The following is an 18,989-nucleotide window of genomic DNA, read 5'->3' as shown; positions in this document are numbered from 1 at the left end:
TTTGCGTAAATAATTACCCAACAGAGAAGCGAGGATGGGCCCATCCACTGGGTCCATGAGAACAGCCTCTTTCTCGTAGAATTTACTGGAACAAACCGGAGAAATATGTCATCACCGCAGCAGTACACATCACTGCTCTCCTGCTTCTTTCTACTCCCTGCCAGGGCGTCTCCATCTTACCTACTGTTCTCCACAAGGTAGACCACGATCTTGTCCAGGACCTTCTCAAACAGGGCAGTGCGGATCCACAAGTTTTTGGACGAGTGGGGGGTCAGGCTGGGCAGCCGGGTCAACCGTCTCAAGCCGTCCTGGCTCTGCAGGCTCTGGGTTCTCCTGAGGAAGGAGTGAGGACGGGGACACAGGACATTGAGACGGTGTCTTTATCGGGCCAACTGAAGACCTTTGTGCTTTTTTTTCTTGCTTTTTTTGCGAAATAAAATGAAACGTAAAACTCGTCATTTGTATCTGAAAATTTCCTTCATATACATATATATATATATATATATAGATTTGTTGATATTTTGTTATATAAACCCTCAAACCATGTACCTGTCTCACAGGTACGGTCACAGGTAAGGTTATGTGCTGAATAACAACATTTATTTCCGGCCTCTTTGGCCATGGCTAAACAAGGGATCTTTTCAAGTGTGGCCGTGGTCGTGCTTCTCAGCGGCGCACGGTGCATGAGTGTGCGTGGACGCAGGTCATTTGAAACCACCTTTCAGGTGAGGGCGAGGGAAGGGGAACACCCGCTTTGATTTTAAGTAGCGTGCACGCTCTGACGAGCAGCCAGTGGGCCTTTGAAAGGAGCTTTGATCTGCTAGCAGTGATGCCGTTGAACGAGTTGGGATGTGAGTGTGGGGACATGCTCTCTCTCTCTCTCTCGCTCGCTCTCTCTCTCTCACTCTCTCTCTCTCGCACTCTCTCTCACTCTCTCGCTCTCTCGCTCTCTCTCTCACTCTCTCTCTCTCTCTCTCTCACTTGGTCTCCACGAGCTGCTCCAGCTCCTGGGTCTTCCTGCAGAGGTCGTGGGCAGGGGCGAAGCTCTTGCCCACCTTGGTGAAGAGCGCAGCCACCTTGTTGCTGCGCAGGAAGCCGGCCGCGCGTCGCTTCAGCCCGTGCAGGACGCACGCCTCCACTGCCGCTGGGGACGCCCGGGCGCAGAGAGATACACGTGAGTGCTGGTCATGAGGATGATTGGAATCGTTTAACAGCGAGAGAAACGGCGCCGCAGACAGGAGGGAACGCCAATGCAACAGCGGAGAACTCAGGTGGCTCCGTGCTTTCAGAACAAAAACAACTACTAAATATCAACTCAATTGGTCTCTATGTACACAATAATGTCATAATGTACACAAGCCAACTCAACTGAAGAAGGTATTCCCTTTAGCATAACAACTTTCTCTTAGCATAAATAATTAAATTAGCTGTATTTCTTACACCATAATAAGCAAGGCAGGTGTGTGTGTGTGTGCGTTTATGTACACAAAAACACACACACAAACACACACACACACACTGTGTACACAAACACCTCCTGTACTTTATAGAAAAAGCTGACATCCATCTTGTATCTAAAGCGTACGTGGCAGTGCCTTGAGTCGTGTTGACATTTGAATTCTCTCAGTGCTAATCCTGTGGCTCCGTTCACATGGGGTTAGGGGGAGGCCGGGGTTGCCATGGAAACCCCTGTTGATGGAACACTCAAGCCCAGGGCGAGGGGAAGAGGAAGGAGGGGCAGTAATTCAGCATCATCAACATCTCTCTCTCCCTCTCTCTCTTGCTCTCTCGCTCTCTCTGTCTGTTTGTCTCTCTCTGTCTCTCTCTGTCTCTCTCTCTCTCTCTTCACACTCTCTCAAAAACAAAGCTATACACCTATATTTGTGTCTTTCTTTGTCTCTCTCTCTCTCTCTCTCTCATAATCCCAAATAGCAGACAATCTCCATCCTCCAGGTCCTCTAGTGCCTTTAGTGTCTCTATGTGTCTCTCTCTCTCTCTCTCTTTATATTTCTCCTGTTGCTCTCAGGTCACTAAGATATTGACCCTCTCGACTTATTTACAGACACGCATCCTTCAATCAGCATTCAGGCTCAACCTCCATGGACGACACTATTCGCTAAGAAACTGTAGTACCGCACTGTTCCCCCTCCTCTCCGTCATTCCTTCCTGCAGGCTGGTCCCTTATCTCACATGGCACTCTGCTGTGTTTTGGCTTTGCCATAAATGAACTAGCAGCTAAATGTCACAACAAAGGGCATAATAAGGGTCCACCCCCTGGATCTCCTCTATGTAGGTATTGACTACACCGGCTGAGAGGGAAAGGGAGAGTTCATTTGATGGACACTGTGAAAATCATTTAGAAGTACTGCCAAGTGAGTGCAGTATCGGTGACACACTTCAGGCAGAAACCAAACTCCTCAGTCATAGTTGGCCATGTCAAGTTGAGTTGTTGTTACGTGTGAAACACATTCAAAGCGTGCCGTTGGCAATAGTGATGTGCCATAATAATAAAATAATACCATAAGTCAGGCCTTTTGAGTCTTAATGAACACACTGACAGCCAAAATAAAGGTATTTGTATTATAAGGTATTAGGAAGTTGGCCTGTCTTGAATGTAAAACATGGGAACCTCTGAGGAAAATATGCCCCGTCAAAACCATAAGACCCTTAAATATAGCCTAGCTTCACTCAAACACCTCTAAATCATTCACAAAACTAATTATGAATATTTGATTAAAAGACATCTTTCCATCCTTGTAATTTCCCCCACATGACGGACATAATGGCCAGCTGTTAGAGCGGGAGCACCGGAGAGACCTCCATGAGCCTCAACATGTCCTGGACTTAGCAGCCATGCTGTGTGGACCCTAATTACTCTGCTGTTCGCTCCTTGACCCAAGCACTCGTCTCCCCACTCCAATCCTCCACAGAGTGCCCTAATAACATGCATGGACAGACCAGGAAGGGAGCCCGGCGAAGCAACAAGAGCCAATCAAACTGGGGAGCTTAAGCTCCCTCCAGCCCCCAGAGAGACTGGGGGGGAGGAGGGTCTTTCTGTACGGCTGTACTTTGCTTTGTGGTTGAAATGATTCAAGAAACAAACAGAACTGGCCTTCATCACACAGGTCTAAGAGTAGGGGGCGGAAACAGATGTAGCTCGTTAAGCTAACGATGGAGGCATGCTTGGTGCTAATTAACGTCATGAGCTACACCTGTGTTGTTCCATGCTAGTACACCCGTGATATCAAATACAATACAATAAAACATCACTTATGGTTATAGTCAAACTGGGACCTCAGATGTCTTTTAAGTATTGTTTTTAATTACAATATGATGAGTGGGAGACACACAGGGAAGTGAAGGAACACGAAGCGCCCTGGTTCCACACTTCCACCCTTCAGCATCTGTCGCATCCCGTCCCATTTGCTGCCTTAAAGGTGACATTTATACCACCAGGTGTGAGTTTGATTAGCCGTTACAAGCCGTTTTGAAAATCTGCCTCTTCTGACATCACAAGTTGGCGTGTCCAACTAGATGTGTGCTGGATAAATCAGTCTACCAGGCTGTTTCCCAAAGTGAAGGAAGCATGCTCAACGGCCGCCCATTTAAGGACGCTATGTCATAGAACGCCGAGAAGCACTGTTCCAATGTTGAGAACACTCGGAAATTCGCGCCCTTTTCGCATCCTTTATTTTTGAGAATTGAGGTTTTTCAAGGAGCCAAAATACCCACAATCCTTTGCGTTCACACGCTGCACGGGGTATTTACAAACTGCTTCTGGAAAGCAATACACATTGCTTTACACAAGTGAAGTTTTTGAACGTTTTCAGAAATATTTTGTGCCGTATTGCTTTTTATGGATTAATCATGTAAACGTTTTTAGAAGGTAATGATAGGCTATATTTTGCACGGATTGACTTGTTTTAATATGTAAGTAGCTGGTGTTTAAACAAACTGCTGTTGCCAATAACAATTTCAACAATTAAAATATTAAAATATTTACCACTGAAGCAGTATTAAAAAGCGGAAGCGGAAGCACTTCCACACTAGCAAGTCGTTCCAAACTTTGAACGCTACAAACGCTAGGCAGCACTATAGCCAGCACTCTAGCCTCATCTCCATAGGATGCGACTAGCAAGGAAGTGTTCTAGCAAGGTTGCAGCTTTCACTTTGGGAAACAGCCCCAGCCTACCCAGTGGACTGTAGCAAACATTGCTCATCTAACCGTCATACATCTAGGTGGACACGCCCACTTGTTGTTGTCTTGGTATAATATGTCACCTATAAGCGTAAAACATACCGGCGCCGCGGCGCTTCACATGACGCGCGTCAAGTGCCACCCCTAGCATCAATAGGCGAAAAAGCGCTATTTCAGGGGTGGAGACGCTATGCAATAGGACAACACCGTGAAGGGTCATGGGGCGCCGTGGGGCGCTACGTCGAGCGCTGGTGTGCGCCTAGCCACCACCGGTGTGGCGGTTGTACATATAAAATAACAGGGGCGGCTGTTTTGACGCATGCCGTTCGCCAGTGTTGTATTTTGGGCTTAAGCTGGAGGTGAGAAGAGGGTGTTAAACATTGAGAGGAGGGCGAGGGGTCGGCCCCAAAGCGCTCAGGGTTCGACTATGATTCAACCCAGAAAGGACTCGCTGTACTGCTGAAACAGGCTTTGTGCTCCCGGCTCCCTGACTGCTGCTGGGCGTGAAGAGCCATCCGTACAAGTAGCACTTTCTCAGCAGCGCTGACACGCATCGCAGCTCCCCAGCAGTGAGTGCTGAGGAGCACGCGTCTGCTGTTTGCCCGTCTGCAGACAGTCAGCAGAGCCTAAGGGAATAGGCCTTCACACCCGCACGTTGTGCTGCCATTATTTGTAGCAATCATGGTTAGATTTATTATCTTGAAAAAAATACGGTGGCCTGTGATCACTGAGGCAAGATGTGTAAACTATAATGTAGAAAAGATTACTTTGAGCACTCTATTGCTCTTTGGAGTACAAAAGTTGATATTCCTCACACAGCCACCATTAGCACCAGCTGTCTAGATAATAGCTTGGAGTGAGTATGAATATGTTTTACTGCAACACAGGGATATCTTGGTACTAGCAGGCAGTTGGTTTTTTATTGTTAACCAGCAGAAAATGAGTTTTATTATCCATGCATTGCACAGTGCTCAATGTAGAAGTTTATTTCTAGTATTAGTCATACATGACTAGTATACCTTATTTGATTTGTTTGTGCCCTTCAAACACTAATGTTACCAATCATTTTATCTAGAACCAAGAGATTTATCACTGAAGCTTCATCCAGATATTAAAGCGTTTTCTAACATTAATTCCAGATAATATCTTTTAATATCTAATGAGGTTTTATTATTTATATTGTACAATTCTCCCTCTGCGCGTGGAACATAGCTTTATCTTTCTTGGAGAGATGGAGGTCCTCCTTTTTAATAATGTATAAGAAAATAGTATTTAAATATATATTATTAACAAAAAAAAGAAAAAATCTGCAGAAAATAAGTTCATCATCAAAGAACATTTTGAGGGTCGCTCAAGGGACAAGAACTCACAGGAGGCTTTCAAATGCTTATGAGAGACCTTGTGTATATTATTACTCATAGCTCAGAGAGGAGTTTACACACACACAGCTCAGCTTCTAGTCCAATCACTGGTCATCTCCCGCCTCGACTACTGCAACTCGCTCCTGGCTGGACTCCCTGCCTCTGCGATTAAACCCTTGCAGCGCATCCAGAATGCGGCAGCGCGCCTCGTGTTAAACCTACCAAAGTTCTCACATGTAACCCCCCTTTTCCGAGACCTCCACTGGCTCCCTGTAATAGCTCGCATCAGATTCAAGATGATGGTACTGGCATACAAGGCATTCGATGGAACTGCCCCTGCCTACCTCCAAGCATTAGTAAAGCCACACACCCCAGCTCGATCCCTCCGCTCAACTACCTCAGCTGGACGTCATGGTACCGCCATCGCTTAGAGCAAGCAAAGGTCGATCAGCAAAGTCACAACTTTTCTCTGTTTTGGGACCTCAGTGGTGGAACGAGCTCCCTACCGAAGTCAGGACCGCAGAGTCGCTCACCAGCTTCCGCAAAAGACTCAAAACTCACCTGTTCAGAGTTCATCTCGACTCTGCATAGAAACCAATGCACAGCCACCATTGAATGTTGTACGTCCTGGCACTTGTACATTACACTTATTCAAGGTACTTAATTGTGTAGCATCTACAGTAGCTGCTATCGCTGCTTTACATGGGGAATGTGTTAGCCTAGCGATTGTAATACTTGCACTTGGTTCTATGAACGTCTTTACTGTACCGACAGCGATATATTGTTTCAATTCTTATGACAAATGTACTTATTGTAACAAATGCACTTATTGTAAGTCGCTTTGGATAAAAGCGTCTGCTAAATGCCCTAAATGTAAATGTAAATGTAAATGCACACACGCACAAACACACACACACACACACACACACACACACACGACTGTTGGGGCTCATAGCTCAGAGAGGATCCTGCACACACACACACACACACACACACACACACACACACACACACACAAACACACAAACAAACCTGACGGGGGCTTGTGGCTCAGAGAGGAGCACGCAAACACACACACCTAACATGGCTCCTGTGCTGTGCATGACGATGCTGGAAGTCCGACTTTCTACACATATCCATTCCTTCATTCTAGTGGGTTCAAAGAATGGGATTGTTGTCATTACATTTAGAATGATCATAAATAATGAAGCCATCATGTAGCCTCTGACACTGCATTATCACATTTCTATGGTCCCTCCCACATTTTTTTCCACCCACGCGAGTCGCACACAATGCATAAACACATCTTCCAGTTATGAGGACATAAATCATAAAACATGGGCAGCAGGTGAAATGAGCCGTAGTGCCAGGTTCATCTCCAGGGACGATATTTCACTTTGAGTACAATCGTCTGTGAATAAGCAAAAAGAAAGTGCATTCATAATAGCAACTTACCACAGAACGAAACAATATGGCTGCTGTCTTCATGGACAAACTTCCGCGTGACAGCCTCCTCCATAATCTGCTTCACCTGTAGACACGGGACATTGACTCAGCCCACAATGTACCACCATTTGCATCCATTTGCCTGGATACTGGCCATTCATGGGTCAGTTGTGTGGCTTCAGCACTTATCTTTTAAAGTATGTGCTTTTATTTTGTCAAACCACGCAAACTTCTATCCAAATTGAACAATGTCGATGGGCGCGTGCACAGTGCTGATGTACGTGTGCTAGTGCTGATGTGAAGAGAGGTTTTGGTGTGATAACTGATTCCGGTAGGGCGCTGGTGCATTTAGACAGAAATGGTCTCATACAATGGTCTTACAATATAACAGAGCTAGACAGCATGAGAGCGCACCTTGTGGGCTAAGCAATCTTTTGGGCATTATTGCTGAATAAATATATGCAGTTTTCAGTCTCCTATTTGTAGCCGTGCCATCGTCTGGGCTTCATAACACTGTTGTGTCTGTTCAAAAATCAAAAATGGCTCCAAAGCCATTCATGTGCTAAGGCCACCTATATCATCATGAGGTTTTTCTTCTTCTTGCAGAACACGATTTTGCCGTAAGTATTTTTCCACTATATTTCTCAAATGACAATAATGACAATGCAACAATTGAGGGGAGTGCAGTAGGAGGTATCTATGATATAGATATATATATATATATATATATATATATATATATATATATACAGTGGGGCAAAAAAGTATTTAGTCAGCCACCAATTGTGCAAGTTCTGCCACTTAAAAAGATGAGAGAGGCCTGTAATTTTCATCATAGGTATACCTCAGCTATGAGACAAACTGAAAAAAAAAAATCTAGAAAATCATATTGTCTGATTTTTAAAGAATTTATTTGCAAATTATGGTGGAAAATAAGTATTTGGTCAATAACAAAAGGTCATCTCAATACTTTGTTACATGCCCTTTGTTGGCAATGACAGAGGTCAAACGTTTTCTGTAAGTCTTTACAAGGTTTTCACACACTGCTGCTGGTATTTTGGCCCATTCCTCCATGCAGATCTCCTCTAGAGCAGTGATGTTTTTGGGCCTTCGCTGGGCAACACAGACTTTCAACTCCCTCCAAAGATTTTCGATGGGGTTGAGATCTGGAGACTGGCTAGGCCACTCCAGGACCTTGAAATGCTTCTTACGAAGCCACTCCTTCGTTGCCCGGGCGGTGTGTTTGGGGTCATTGTCATGCTGAAAGACCCAGACACGTTTCATCTTCAGTGCCCTTGCTGATGGAAAATCTCACGATACATGGCCCCATTCATTCTTTCCGTCACACGGATCAGACGTCCTGGTCCCTTGGCAGAAAAACAGCCCCAAAGCATGATGTTTCCACCCCCATGCTTCACTGTAGGTATGGTGTTCTTTGGATGCAACTCAGCTTCTTTCTCCTCCAAACACGACAAGTTGAGTTTTTACCAAAAAGTTCTATTTTGGTTTCATCTGACCATATGACATTCTCCCAATCCTGTTCTGGATCATCCAAATGCTCTCAAGCAAACTTCAAACGGGCCCGGACATGCACTGGCTTTACCAGGGGGACACGTCTGGCACTGCAGGATTTGAGTCCCTGGCGGCGTAGTGTGTTAGTGATGGTAGCCTTTGTTACTTTGGTCCCAGCTCTCTGGAGGTCATTCACTAGGTCCCCCCGTGTGGTTCTGGGATTTTTGATCACCGTTCTTGTGATCATTTTGACCCCACAGGGTGAGATCTTGCGTTGAGCCCTAGATCGAGGGAGATTATCAGTGGTCTTGTATGCATTCCATTTCCTAATAATTGCTCCCACAGTTGATTTCTTCACACCAAGCTGCTTACCTATTGCAGATTCAGACTTCCCAGCCTGGTGCAGGTCTACAATTGTGTTTCTGGTGTCCTTTGACAGCTCTTTGGTCTTGGCCATAGTGGAGTTTGGAGTGTGACTGTTTGAGGTTGTGGACAGGTGTCTTTTATACTGATAAGGAGTTCAAACAGTGTGCCATTAATACAGGTAACGAGTGGAGGACAGAGGAGCCTCTTAAAGAAGAAGTTACAGGTCTGTGACAGCCAGAAATCTTGCTGGTTTGTAGGTGACCAAATACTTATTTTCCACCATAATTTGCAAATAAATTCTTAAAAAATCAGACAATGTGATTTTCTGGATTTTTTTTTTTTCATTTTGTCTCTCATAGCTGAGGTTTACCTATGATGAAAATTACAGGCCTCTCTCGTCTTTTTAAGTGGGATAACTTGCACAATTGGTGGCTGACTAAATACTTTTTTGCCCCACTGTATATATATATATATATATATATATATATATATATATATATATATATATATATATATATATATATATATATATATATATATATATATATATATATATATATATACACATTTTAGGATTTGGGTGCCGGTCATTTGAGGGTTGGGGTAGCTAGCTGGTGCTTGTATTCCGGTGGCAGTGCCAAGGATGAATACATGGAGGGGACACGTGATCCAATATCCCCTAGGTATTGCAGTGCTGAATGATTAGTCATTAACATTATAAAGCAAACGTTGGGAACATTGGATATTTTTTGCTTGTGACTTTATACTACTAAACAATTAACCGATTAAACGAAAGGGAATCGACAGGGATGAATCAGATGATGGTTAGTTGCAAACAAATGCATATCTTAATAACATGGACAGAACGGGAATACCAGTAGGGAACAGGGTCGGTGTTAAGTAGGGCACAGAAACCGTCTGAGACTTTAGTCGTGAGTAAGAAGCGAGTGTGAGGTAAGATGAGTCATCAGCTCTCAACCTGGAGGTCTCCACTGGGAGATAGGAGTCAGGCACAGGGTAGAGGAGAAGGGAATCAGGGAGTGTGTGGGAGGTTTGAGGTGAGAGAATTGGTGGAGTGGGGGTTTGAGGCTTCCTTCTTCAGAGATCAGAGATCAGCTCTCTCTCTCTCTCTCTCTCTCTCTCTCTCTCTCTCTCTCTCTCTCTCTCTCTCTCTCTCTCTCTCTCTCTCTCTCTCTCTCTCTCTCTCTCTCTCTCTCTCTCTCTCTCTCTCTCTCTCTCTCTCTCTCTCTCTCTCTCTCTCTCTCTCTCTCTCTCTCTCCTCTCAGAGGGAGCAATTGATTCAGTTTCATGACGAGATTGTAACATCAAAGTAAAAGAAAAAAGGAACAGAAAAAAACAAGAGCGACATCATCAGAGCTGTGGAAGGGTTGGAGAAGGAAAGGATTGTTAGAAGCACTTGGCTTCAGCAACAGGGCATACCTCTATTCTTTTTCTTCTCCTGGTTATGGCCAAGCAAGAGGATCAATACTAGTGTGGCTATGGATACATCTGTGCCTGTGTGTTTGTGTGTGTGTTTGTCCATGTGTGTTTGTGCGAGGACGTGTGCTTGGGTGTGAATCACAGTGTACGTGTGCATGTGTGTATGCTAGTGTGTGTGTGTATGTGTGTGTGTGTGTGTGTGTGTGTGTGTGAGCGTTAGCTACTCTGCGATCTACATTGTGGACATCCACCTCCGGACACAAGCACACAGATAACTGTAATTTCCTGCTGTAATGAGTCTGTCCACAGCGGAGATATTACTCTTCTGAGAGAGGTTTTCGGGTCGCCTGAATACACCAATACACAGAAAATACACATATGATGTACTCTCTATCTCTGTTTAGAAAGATCCCCTTAAAGCAGGGGTCAGGACCCTAGGATGCTCTTGCAGTGATGGAATATGGCTAACTAACAAGGCTGAAAATGGATTATCAACATTAAATAAAATTGTACACAAAATACTGGAACTAATGTCTTTCGTGGATACAAAGCTACATTTCATATTGGAGAAAGTCCTATATTGGGGTAATTAAGATACAATTTAACAGCATCTAATCATCATGATACCATATTCTAATATCCGACTTATGAATGAAATGCCAGAAAAGGGAAAAGGAAAAAGGATAATTATCTCGAGCATAAATGTTCATGTTAATTTGAAATGCATGAACACCTTCCCATTCATCCTCAAAAGGTTTAATGATAATCATGTAAACTGTTGTTCGGCTCTCCCAAGAACAATTGAAAGAATTCATTCTATTATTTTGCCAACTGGAAAGATCATGTCCGTCCCTAAAGTCTCAAAGGAATATGTGACTCTTAATGCGTTTCCTGTCGACTAATCTCCTCATTATTTAGTGGCACACGCACCAAACAAATCGCTCAGCAAGAGGAACACAAGGATGCACCCGCGGTTATTGCGCTGTTCTCATTTTCCCTGTCAAAGTGGATTCACTGAAACAATCTCTCCAGGCAAATGTGTTTATTTGTTATTTAAATGGACCAGACCCCTGCGGTGCCTGAGTCATGTTCACGTCTGGCTGTACTCCCTCTCACAGGGGGAGGAGTGCTGCTTTCTCCTCTCTCCATGAACAAACTGCCCTGCTCTTCCCCTGGAGATAAAGGATCACTCCTGGCTTTGACTTTATCCAGCGCCGCAGTGCTCACGAGTCAACAGCGTGAAAAGTGTAGGCCACTGTGCTCGGCTGAATAATAATAATACTTATGATAACTACACAAACACACACTTCAAATATAAATTCGACTCCGAGAGGGATGGACGGAGTAAAAGTCCACACACGCACGCACAAATACACACAGGCGCGTGCCCGCGCACGTTCACACACACACACACACAAACACACACACACATTTATTTTCAGTGAAAAAGCGTGTGTGTTCATCTGAAAAGGTTGGAGATGAAACCACTGAGCTCTGACTGAGTTACCAATGATGACTCACTATATCTGCTTGTCCTATCAGCTCGGTAGGTGGTAAGCGTTTTACTCTGAGCGGTTACGGGCGGCGGGCTCCGACACAACGTGTGTGAGAGAGGTAGAGCAGCGGCCTGTCAGATGCTTCATCAACACAATGGACACAATGGCAGGCCAATTTCCTGCTGCTCATCATCACACTCATAAAGGGAAGCTACGCACAAACACACAAACAAGCACACACACATGCACACACACACACACACATGCATGCACGCACATATGCACACACTAATAGACACTTATAGAATCACCAAACACACATACTCCACACCAGAGAAACGCACGCCCTAGACAAACACACGCACACACACTGACACACTCACACAAATGCATGCATGCACACATATATGCATTGCACACACTTCTATTCACGCCCCTTATAGACTCACCAAACACACATATTCCACACCCCTGAGACACGAACGCTCCTAGACGAACACACACACAAACACACAGATCTGCATCCACAGAACCAGCGGCTCCACATGGAGCGATGCAGAGCTGAGAGACACTGATACAGCCACAGAAGAGGCACCTGTGCTGCTGTGTTTCCCCCAGCAGTCTATACTAAAGATCCAGTAAATCAACATACAAGTTAAGTCTCATCACCAACCCAGGTTTCCATAGCGACTGCACAGGGGTCACATGTTTGTATCTCTTCCACGTAAGAAGGTACGTCAACGACATTCATTCATCACCAGAATATAACCAGAGGACTTGTTTACACAATGATAACAGCTAGGTAGCAGAAAGGTACAAGGAAATGTAGCATTATACTAGTATACACACATGGTAGAGGTGTAGCTATAAAATACACTATCTGTGTGAGACTGTTTAAATGGGTATGATTCAATTCAGAGAGACAGATGTAGGTTTAGATATCGAAAGATACAATAGATATAGGTGGATAACTGCATCCACGTACAACGTTTGTGTTGGTAGGTAGGTAGTACATAGATATACTTGATTTATATATTTTATAGATAATGTATATATGATAAAGTTAATCAGTACATCCCCCTGAGACGAAGTGGCGTTCATCTCTCTGGCAAGGTGCTGAAAGGATTCTATAGAGCAGCTGTTCTCTTCACAGTGACAACACAGCAAAGCATTTCTGTCCTGAGCTCAACCTAAACCCTGCCTGTCGACGGAGGGGCTGATAGAAGATCTTCATAATGTTCCATATTCCAATTAGAGAGGACGAGAGAAGGGGAGGGAGACCAAGAGAGGGAGTGGTGGAGACAGGAAGAGAGAGAGAGACAGACAGGGACCGAGAGTGAAAGAGACAGTGAAAGGGACAGTGAAAGAGTAAGAAAGAGCAGGAGAGGGAGAGACAGAGAGAGAGAGAGAGACAAACAGAGAGACAAACAGACAGACAGAGAGGGAGAGACAGACAGAGGGTGAGAGACACAAATACAAACACACACACACACACACACACACACACACACACACACACACACACACACACACACACACACACACACACACACACAGTGGTACAGAGAGAGATAGAGAGAGATATAGAGAGAAACGCATACAGACAGAGTCCTGAGAGATTCTGATATCATTCATCGACCCATATGGGTGCCAAATTAATCATCTCAGCTGATAAATAAGAGAGGAGCACTGCGTGATATGACATTATAAAATATCACAATATTATTATCCAGATAATCATGGGGAATTTTACATAATATCGCTAAATATCACACTATGCTAATGAACTCAAAATACCTGACTCTAACTTAGGGTCATTACACTGAAGTATATGGAAATGTAAAGTATGGCATAACCCCAGCATCAGTTATACTTATCTTTCACGAGCAACCGGCTCAGAATGGTGAAACTGGAGCTGCGTCCAACAGTCATAAAAACATATTAGTTACAACTCTCTCCCAGGCTCACTTCACATCAAGAATATTAATGAACTGATAAAGATTTCCAAAACACTAATCACAGTAAATCAGAAAAGAGCGAATAAGCCATTTATCATCTAGCAGCCAAGCTAGAACCAAGCTAGCACCAAAATAGCAAAAAGCTAATACTAAGCTAGCACCCAGATAGATCACGCTAACACCAATCTAACACCAAGATATTGGGGCCATGGACACAACACCACATCAAGCAGCGCTAGCCCAAAGCTAGTAAGAACATGGACTCAGCACCAACAACAAGCTACTGGAACCATGGACACGACACCACATCTAGCAGCGCTAGCATCAGAGTAGTTGGCCCATGAACACAGCAGCACAACTAGAATCAAGCTAATAGGAGACGACACTTCAGGAAAGACCCCCCTGACACAGAGGTGTATCAACGTAGACTTCATCCATAGAGGATTGACGATGGAGTGCCCTGGCTGGGACCTGAGATACATGACCACCTCAAGATGTATTACACACCAACAAACTGCTCACTGCCCCACTGCACAACGTGTTGTAATACTAAACATGACACGGTTCCATCTAGAGAGGAGGACTCTGTGACAGGCTCAATCGATATTTCTGATCAACAACAATAACAACAACAACAACAACTGGTTCAGTTCACTGTTTCAGGTTGGTGAAGGTACTCCATATTAAAATACCTGCCTTTCCCATCCACATAAGAACCAACTCACAAATGAAAATACACTAAGACTGCAGAAGAAACGTGAATATCCGCCTTGTCTGTATGCTGAACTGGTACCGTGGTGATCAGTGAGCCTGGCCTAATGTCTAGCTAGCGAACGCTCTCTGAGCTCTGTCTGTTTGTTTCTCTTTGAGCAAACACAGGTGTGTGTATGTATGTCTGAGTGACTGTATGTATATGGAATGAGAAGCATGGGTCAAATGCTCCAGTAAAGAAAAGAGTGAACCATATATATACCCAGGTTGGTAGGGTGAGAGCGAGAGAGAGAGAGAGAGAGAGAGAGAGAGAGAGAGAGTGGGCAGACAGATAGAGAGAGAGAGGGTGAGAGACAAAGAGGGAGAGAAACACAGACAGACAGAGGGAGAGAGGAAGAGACAGAGAGAGGGAGAGAGTGTGAGAGAGGAAGAGACAGAGAGAGAAACACACTCACGAAGCAAGGGTGCAGCAATACTATATTTTTCGAAAGCCTTATCTGTGTGTGCCTTGGAGGCCTTTTATTCTGAGGATAATGGACTTCTCGGTCTTAGTTGTGGTATTATTTTCTGGGATTGAGAGGGACACAGCCAGCTGGTCAAAAAGCTGCGGGCTAAACAACACCATGTGGAGCCAAGCACACAAAATAACGAGGAACTAAAACAATTATGAAATATTCTATTTATCCAAGAAAGTTTAATTATTAATTTCAACAAAGTAAATGTCCGTAAACATTATGATCAACCAAATGATGTATAGCACAGGGACAACAATGACATATACATTGAAATTCTTACTTTTTAAATTATAACTTTACATGGAACCTGTTTATTGAGAGGCCTATTGGTCCATTAATCTGGATAAACCCTGATATCCAGGTAGCGAGCAGGCTGTGCTCTGGCCTTCAAGCGCATCAAGACCCTTTCGTACAAAACGGGTCTTTAGTTGAAGAGCTACACTGTTATACAAATGGACAAAACGACCGCAGAATACAAGATGGGTTTGTGCTCGGCAGGCTGGGTACATTTCAGCCTGGGCCTTAGCAACGCCGTTTTAATCACGGTGTCTGGTCGGGACCGATAAGACAGCAGCAGGCAGTGACAATCTGGTCTGATCTGCAGTCACTGACAGAATGATCCAGATGTGATTGTTAAACTTGTCTGTGCGATGACAACTACATAATACCTCTTAGCATGGAGAACCCTTTAGGATACAGCGAATGGCAGCCCGGTCTGAAACGTGAAGACAGTTGGCCCTCCGTATTGAGTACATTTTCAAGCAAGAAGATTCCGTTTTTTATGAGGAACAAATAGGATTATGATAGGAATCTGCTGGGATATTCCTGGACAGATCGATGTGAGCTTGTATCACATAGATCTACATGACATTTATTCAGATAAACGTGTTGAACGTGTTGATGTATTGTATTACATTGTCTTTAATTAAACGGAATCTACCTAGCTAAGACGGACCCATTGTGAGAATAACACAAGCCCTGAGTATTCAACAGATATTAAACATAAAGCGATGGTCCCAGCGTCGTGGAGCCAAAGGCAACACACCTAAAAAGTAGGCAATTTTGTTCGGAAGAACCAAAATGTTGTAGTAATTCTAATGTAAAAAAGTACAGCTATTAAACACAACACGGCAGGACTTGAGGGATTTGTGCCAAACATTGACCACGCCGTAGTTTGTTCTTCCAGCAGATGTGTATTCTTCACAGTGTCAGGTGGAAAGGGCTGTGGTCCACATTACATTAGTTTAGCCTGCACGAAAAATCACTCAACTACAACACACTCGGGATCTATTGAGTAGTGTGTATAATATAAGGATCGTAGTTGAAAAATATAAAGCAGTGGATAAGGTTTATCAACTTATGGTAATGAGCACGTGAACAGCCTACTAGGGGAACTGGGAATGCCGCCGTATAGAAGCGTTGACATGCACTGGGAACTCTGAAAATGGGTGCGGGTGTCCGTGGCACAGGTTTGATTTTCCAAGTCACTAATTTTGTAAGATGAAAACACCCACCTCCTTCTTGACGGTGCGCACCAGTCTCTGACGTGTTTCGCATTCTACAATATAACAGAGAAACGTGACACGGGCAACCTGTTAACAACATATTTTAAAAGTGTAATAGGTTTCTGGTGTGTATTTTGTGCTTTCCCTCACCTGCCATCGCTGTTACCATGGAGTCTACTTTCACCAGAAGGTCCAACTGGTCGCATCTGCTGCTGGCTCGTGGAACGCCACAAGGTGCATCAACGATCCCCCCTTTAAGACACGCCCCTTAAAGCGACAGTTCTCCTACACCCGCCCCAAAAAGAACGATTACTTCGACACACGCTCCTTAAAGCGACAGTACTCCTACACACGCCCCCTAAAATAACGGGCGTTAAGTCTCGGACAGAAAATGTGAAACTCAAAACGCTTTCTTGCTAACGGACAATAATAATGGAGCAAATAAAACTAAATAGACAGATTTTTACCATTCACTGAATAATTTAAAAAAAACTGAGTGATGAGTGAACACGAGCAATTTGTTGATTTAGTCTTCCGTCCATAATTCAATGAGTGCTTTCATCTCCTGATTGCACCACATCTGACCTTGTTTCATTCTAATCTTCAAAAGTTCACGTTTCGCCTACCTTGCAAAATGTATTTATAATGCCAGTTTAATGCAAAGTGTACATTCAATCTACAATGCATTGCTTTTTGGTTTGTCTAAAATAGTTGGTTCGGATCACGTTCACACCTGAAGCGAACAGAACCACAGTTCACCTAAACTGACCGAAAGCCCTCGTTTTCAAGCAGACCAGAGCTCGTTGGTTTGAAAAAACACAGTGTGTGAATGGGCGTTGAGGCCACCCTGAACAAAACTCTAATATTGGCGGAAACGCTGCAGGGTATTAATAAAATGAATTGAACAGCTTAGGTTCGAAAGCACCTTTAGAGAAACAACGAAAGGGTTAGGTGTGTGTGTGTGAATTTTTGGAGCTTCATCTGGGCAGCGGTTGAGGTTGATGGCTGCATCCGAGAGAGGGTTAAGCTTCCTCAGACTTATATAATGCCGCTGTATGTGGCACATTTTATACAAAACATCAATACAACTCCAATAAAAGCCATTAAATCGTTCAGTACAGCACCTTTAAATTCGCAATATGAAAGATTAAACCCCCCTAAATCAGTGATGTTGGCTGACGTCACTTCTGTTTGTATTTGAAGCCAGATCCCAAACAAACAGAGCCAGCTCGCCCCTCCCTTCCGTGCTTCGTGCATTCAGTGAAAACTATAATGGATGCAGCGCAAAACAGCTCTCACCCCTTGTCGATGATTGGTTGGAATACTATTTATTTTGGTTTTGAGTGGTTGGTAGTACCATTTGTTTTTGTGTACTATCTCGGAGCATAGGCCGCCTACAAAGACATGTTTTTTTGTTGGCCTGCTTATGGGGTGGGAAGCTAGCGGATCGTGAGGAAAGATCAGATGAATGTGATCATTTATGTTTCGGCCTAGAATCGCTGATACAACCTTTAAGTAGGTCAACAAATCAAATCAAATCAAAACAGTGTTCCATCCACTCCAACTGACTGTGGCAACTGTGTGACACTAACTAGCGTAGCATGACTGTCTGGGTGTCGTGAGTGAGTTGGGTTTTGGGATTGTCACTTGTAGGATAATTGTTAACAAAGAGAGATGTAGGGACTGGCCAGCATTTTATTTGTAGAAAATTTTGAATCACTGTTGATCAGCATTTACCGTAGATATGCATTGGCAGGTCATTTTAAGCTACAAGCTAGTTATACAGTCCCTCCAGAAAAACGTGATTATGCGATTGCATAATTCAACGCATAATCAGCTAAAGTCTGCATATTCATGCGGGGGCCGCATTTTTCAAATATGCTGCACTTTCACCACATAAATTGCCGATTTCCGCGCAAAATATGTGGGGCTTGCATGATTTCATAATCCCCGCATTTTCGTTGCAAAAAGTCACATGTATCTTAGCAGAAAGTTGAAAAATGTTGCGTTTACTTCACACAAGAGCAGCCATTTCCCCCTGTTGCCATGGGAACGTTATGAAGTGACGTAATTACGCGACGTGAATGTCTTCGAAAAGCTGCATTTTTCGCAAGTTCCCGCATTTTTTCACAAGTTCCCGCAATTTTTGCAAGTTCCCGCAATTTCAACGCATAAAATTGCCGCATATTTCATCGCATAAATTAAGAAAACGTGCCGCATAATCAAGGATTTTTGGCCGCAACAATCACAACAAAACGCCGCATATTTCTGGAGGGACTGGTTATGATGTTGCACATTGCTACCTTAACCTTCAAGTTAAAGATGCTGAAGATGCAATAAACAACATCGCTCATTAAAGTGCCCATACTCAACATGTACTATGCTTAAAAAAGGATCCAACCAATTTTTCATAGGTAACTCTCATTCTCATGCATGTATTGTATCCCATAGTTCTCAAATCCAATCTGAACCAGGTGGTCC

The 18,989-nt window shown here is 43.9% G+C and overlaps 1 protein-coding gene across 1 annotated transcript in view; it reads right to left on the bottom strand.

The window, feature by feature from the left end:
* The window catches only part of sgsm1a (small G protein signaling modulator 1a), a 39,882-nt gene extending 23,183 nt beyond the window's left edge, over nt 1-16,699 (bottom strand). The window contains exons 1-6 of the mRNA XM_079756188.1: nt 16,659-16,699; nt 16,518-16,561; nt 7,015-7,090; nt 982-1,144; nt 181-333; nt 18-85 (exon numbers count right to left, since the gene is read on the bottom strand). Coding sequence (XP_079612314.1) covers nt 18-85; nt 181-333; nt 982-1,144; nt 7,015-7,090; nt 16,518-16,561; nt 16,659-16,677 — 523 coding nt within the window. The 5' untranslated portion in view covers nt 16,678-16,699. The remainder of the gene's footprint in view (nt 1-17; nt 86-180; nt 334-981; nt 1,145-7,014; nt 7,091-16,517; nt 16,562-16,658) is intronic.
* Nucleotides 16,700-18,989: the final 2,290 nt, after the last annotated feature.

Source organism: Pollachius pollachius (assembly GCF_949987615.1).
Source record: "Pollachius pollachius genome assembly, chromosome: 1".
NCBI lineage: Eukaryota > Metazoa > Chordata > Actinopteri > Gadiformes > Gadidae > Pollachius > Pollachius pollachius.
The sequence above is the reverse complement of the archived record's forward strand: the minus strand, read 5'-3'. Positions and strand labels throughout refer to the sequence as shown.